This window comes from Gregarina niphandrodes (genome assembly GCF_000223845.1).
Source record: "Gregarina niphandrodes unplaced genomic scaffold scaffold00029, whole genome shotgun sequence".
NCBI classification, from domain to species: Eukaryota; Apicomplexa; class Conoidasida; order Eugregarinorida; family Gregarinidae; genus Gregarina; species Gregarina niphandrodes.
The window spans coordinates 93,196-98,336 of NW_011645798.1; the positions used below are offsets into that span (position 1 = coordinate 93,196).

At 48.8% G+C, this 5,141-nt stretch overlaps 2 protein-coding genes across 2 annotated transcripts; one reads left to right on the plus strand and one right to left on the minus strand.

Annotated features, from left to right (window-relative positions):
- Positions 1-87: 87 nt before the first annotated feature.
- Positions 88-2,595, minus strand: GNI_121470 (putative myosin; the record flags this gene model as incomplete). The annotated part of the gene is made up of 1 exon (XM_011133563.1): positions 88-2,595. The coding sequence occupies one exon, from the start codon at positions 2,593-2,595 to the stop codon at positions 88-90; it is 2,508 nt and encodes an 835-aa protein (XP_011131865.1).
- A 376-nt stretch (positions 2,596-2,971) lies between these two features.
- GNI_121480 (emp24/gp25L/p24 family protein) lies at positions 2,972-4,773 on the plus strand (the record flags this gene model as incomplete). The annotated part of the gene is made up of 2 exons (XM_011133564.1): positions 2,972-2,989; positions 3,202-4,773. The coding sequence occupies 2 exons, from the start codon at positions 2,972-2,974 to the stop codon at positions 4,771-4,773; spliced, it is 1,590 nt and encodes a 529-aa protein (XP_011131866.1).
- Positions 4,774-5,141: the final 368 nt, after the last annotated feature.

Consider the following 5,141-nt stretch of genomic DNA (forward strand, 5'->3'; position numbering starts at 1 on the left):
CCAGCACAACAGAGTGCCAGCACAACAGAGTGCCAGCACAACAGAGTGCCAGCACAACAGAGGAGAGGGGAGAACTGGGACGATGGACTAGAACCCGACAGCGACGTCTGGAGGTGGAGCGGGTACTCTGCCAGCTAGTCTTCTCCTAGTCAAAGCTTGAGCTCTGACTACTCCAGCACGGAGTTTAAGGTATTCTTTTCTGAGTGACATCCTTTTGTAGAGTGCTTCAATAAGAGAGATGAGTGGTTGCCAGCTTGCAAGTGCTTCTCTTTGTTTATGTTGCATTGCTTTCATAGCTGCGGGTTTCATGAAGGTCATCGTTTTCCCAATCTTCCAATCAGATTCTGGTATTTTGGATGATTGTAATAATTTTTTAGCAGCATCCATAGGTTCAAGAGATTTATCCTCAGTGATGCCAAGGTTAACAAACTTGTATTGGTATAGAAAATCGCCGAAGGGTCTACGATAACTATAGCCCAAATTCCGTAGTTGTAATGCTTCCAAAATTGAAAGCGATTGTAGTTGTATTAAAACCTTGTCAGGAGTGAATGTTAGTGGTAGTTTCTCTTCATTGGGTTTAACACAGCGAATAAAATGAGCTTCTGTCGCATTAATAAGTTCCATAAGTCTTGATAACTGGTTCATGAATTGAGATCCAATTAATTGACCTTTCGCGCTCTTACCCTTTTCGACTACAACACCAGCAAAGAGTTCCTTACTAACAACGTTCGTACTCCCTTGAACCACCTCGACCAGTTCCGCACGAAGTACATCCTTATTTTTAAACAAGAATCCTTCAACCACGTATTTGATTTCACCAATCGTGTGTGCGACAGCAAAAATCTGGTTGCCTCCTACCTTAGCCGCATAAACCTTCGTCGACCCCTTCAGTGTACTATACACTGCCGACAGGAACTTCTCATCCGTACCACCTGGCGCCAGACATTGATCTTCCAAGGTAGCAAATAATGAACCTCTCCTACCAGACAATGCTTCTATAACCTCCGCGTTAGAAGTAAAAATTAGATCTGTTATCGGAATCCCTTCATCTTTATACAACTTGCTTTCACGCTCAAAGACAGTATCTGTAAAATTCTTCTGTAACATTTCATTGGTCACATTAATAAACAACTGTTCTAGAGAGTTGTTCTTGAATACTTCAAACCCGAAAATATCCAGCATACCCATGTAAGCTGGCCACCCACCTTCAGGTTCTATGTTGGAGTTAAGCTTTCTTATAATATACTGGAACGTGGCATCATACATACCTTTTACAAGTGAAGCTTTTAACATGTCGCCTTCATCCCGTTTCCAGACGCTTCGTATCTCGTTACCACCAGCTATACTTATTTTCACTGTGATACCTTCTTCAACCGCCTTTGGATCAATGAACATCAACTCGCAGGCATCTTCAAACGCCTGTCTCGAACCAGGCTCTATTTCTGCCGCTTCGTCCAATCCCTGCTTTACTACTCCCACAATGTCAACGTTACCCATAAGCAGGACACCAGAGCATATACTTAGCACACTATCACGTTCTTCAGCTGTCATCATCATGGAATCGAACGACTCGCACACATCTTTCCATTCTTCTAAGTCGTTGATGCCGGGCGAGTCCAAGCACTTGGGATTGATATATTTATACTGTTGAAGTGTCTTGCATTTAAACTTCTTTTTTTGGTCCTCATTTACGCCCTTCAAAATTTGGTAAAATATATGGTAGCTTCTCTCGTTATCTTCTTGACATAGAATACGACTTTTCTCCAACAAGAAACCTTGTACAGAACCATTCTGAATACCTCCATTAGCAGCCACTAGTAGCTGCATGTATCGTCCGAATCGGGAGCTGTTGTTATTCCTTATTGTCTTTGCGTTACCAAAAGCCTCCAGTACAGGGTTGGCCGCTAATATAGCCTTTTGTACTCTTAAGTCCATGGCTCCAGACTTGGCAGCAGCGAAAAATCGCATTGCCTGCTTAGTGGCCTCAGTCTTACCAGCTCCAGATTCGCCAGACACAATAATGGTTTGAGACTTGTTGACTGAGTGAAGGTTCTCTAATGCTGTACGAGCAATCGAGAATACATGGGGTCCTAAAGTAGAAACATCCGGCACGTCTCGATATTTCCGTATCCAGTCATCCGTTGCATTCCCAACATTCTTAAACGGATTCTGCACAACCAACAACGGCTCAGCAGTCACGAAAATATTACCCATCACTAAACGCGCCCTCATGTAATCCAACACACAAGCATCATTCGTGTGCGGCAACATACCGATGTCCGGAAACGCCATCGGATCTATGTTACTGTTTGCGTTATAACAACGACTCGCAGCACTCTCGAACACGTCATCAACCTCCTCAGGCTCCACCTGCTTCAACTTAAACGTATCTTCATTAGAACCATTCAAGACCAAACATTTCCCATACAACTCTTCAGGCTTCTTCTTCACGATCGGAGCATCCACAGACCATACATAAAACGCTTTGAAAACTGCCCCACTTGCGTCCAACGCATGGATCTTCGAACCAGGCCGGGTAAGCTTCTTGTTCGCGCCAACCTTCGCTTTAGCCTTAGCCTTACTCTTAGGAGGCATCTTCTTCTCACGAAATCAAGTCTGAAATCACACCCACACTGTGTGTGCTAAACCCTACACACTGTGCTAAACCCTACACACTGTGCTAACGCACCGAACTCACCCGACACCAGATCCGTGTCATGTGCCACCCTCCAGTACGTTCAGTCAGCCAGTCAACACAGAACTCACCCGACACCCATTAACATATAGAGCTCGTGTATAACATTTTAGATCACCACACACCACAGCCCCTCGCCCCGCCCCGCAGGCACGCAACATTCCAAGACACACACTGTGGCTTAACGTACGTAAAAGTAACGGGGGTCTTGGTGAACTTCAACTTCCCTTTCTGACGCAAGGAGAAGAGCTGGAAAAAAAAAGTGGGAAATCTTCCATGAGGCTATCTCTTCTTGTAACCACCCCCACCCACGCCCTGAAGGACCCACGTTGCTGGAGGACCAACGCATCCCACGACACCCTTAACTGTCTGGCCAACCCAACACGCTTGCCTTACTGACGGACTCATTCCTTTGTCCGACGGAGAATCCAGACCCCCCATCTCTCTCTCCGGTTCGACGGAGGATGCGTACCCTCGTCGATATACCCCGCTTTCTTTCTTGGTAGGTAACGTGCATTTGCGCACAGCAGGTGCTCGAGCCTAAGGTGGGAGCTGCTGCTCATCCCCAAGCGGCCCCAGCCCAGGCGGTCCCAGCTCCGGCGGTCCCAGCTCAAGGCGTCCAACAGCAATACGTTCAGGTCCAGCCCCAAGTGGTTCCCCAGGCAGTGCCGCAGGTGGCTGCGCCCCAGGTGCCGGTGCAACAAATTCCGGTAGTCCAAATGGCAGCCAATCAGCAGCAATACGTCGTCCAGCAACCTACCGCCGCTCAGCAACCGATGGCACAGCAACCGGTGGTGCAGCCACCGGTGGTGGCTCAGCAACCCTCCGCGGCCGGGTCGGTCGGACAGGCGGCTCCCAGTCAGGTTCAGTACGTTGGGCAGTACGAGCAGGCTGTTCCCGTGCAGCCGCACGTGGTGCAGAGTCCCGCTCAAGTGGTTCAGGCCCAAGTCCACCATCAGCAGGCTGTGCCTCAGCAGGCTGTGCCTCAGCAGGCTGTGCCTCAGCAGGCTGTGCCTCAGCAGGTTGTACCTCAGCAGGTTGTGCCTCAGCAGGTTGTACCTCAGCAGGTTGTGCCTCAGCAGGTTGTGCCTCAGCAGGCAGTGCCTCAGCAGGCAGTGCCTCAGCAGGCAGTGCCTCAGCAGGCAGTGCCGCAGGCGGGTCCTGTGATGGTCAACTTGGCTCAGCAGCAAGCAGCAGCTATCGCCCAGCAGCAGTACCAGCAGGCAGTGCAGATGCAGCACGCAGCGCAGATTCAGCAAGCCCATATCCAGCAAGCGCAGATTCAGCAGGCCCAGATTCAGCAGGCGGCGGCGGTTCAGGCTCAGGCGGCAGCAGCAAAGCGGCAAGCGCAGGTGGTAGGTGCCCCGAACGTGTCGGTGGTGGACTATAGTGCATCCAATGGTTCGACGGGTACGATTGCGGATGAGTGGGATCGTATGATGCAGAACTTTATGCCAGAGATGATATTAACATTTCGAATGGGTGGTGGTGAACAGGAGCACTTCCACCAAGACGTGATCAAGAGCGGTTTATTGATTCGTGGTGGCTTCTTCGAGAGCAGTGGCGATGGCGATCAAAAGTCAATATCATTTAAAATTGTGGCACCTTCAGGCAAAGTCGTATTCAACTCAGCAGCACCCCTTACTAAAAAAACCGCAGTTGGTAAAAATGCTAATCCCAGTGCACCTAATACCGGTGGCAATAGCCCTAGTGGTGAAGGCTTGTTCAGCATCATAACAGAGGAAGCAGGGACATACACCTTTGCCGTTACATTACCCCATTGGTCCAAGTCAAAGTACGTCACTTTCGTCGTCGGCTCAGGTGAGACCAGATCTCTTTCCAACGAAGATATTAGCTCTGTCGATGGAAATCTTCAACTACTCTATCGAACCGTTTCCGACATAGAAACACAAAATTCTATTCTTTGGATGAGGCAACGCCTACAAGCTGACCAGATTAAAAAAACCACCAACAAGACCTACTACGCATTCGTCATCGAAATGATCTGCACTGCTGCCGCTACCCTCGCACAATTGTCTACCGTCAAGAGAATGGTCACCAAACGGTCTCTATTCTAAACACTAACGGGGGATGATGCACACACACTAAACGGAAGGATGCCCACTAAACAGAGGATAGCTGTACCACTGATGGCTGTACCAGTGATGGCTGTACCAGTGATAGTTGTCGCGAAGGCACGTATGTCGCTTTTAATATAACCAAGACACACGTGTGTGTAGGCGAGAACCAGCCTTGGGAAACATAAATATCACACTTTTCAATGTGGATGGATCACTGTCTAAAAATTGGGTGTTATGAACGACCGCTTGTTCGCTTAACGGCCTCCTGTTTGGTCGACTGACTTCTGTTCTGTGGTATGGATCTCCTTCCGTTTGATCAAGCACCTCCCGCTTGGTCAAGCACCTCCTGTTTGTTCACAGCTCCA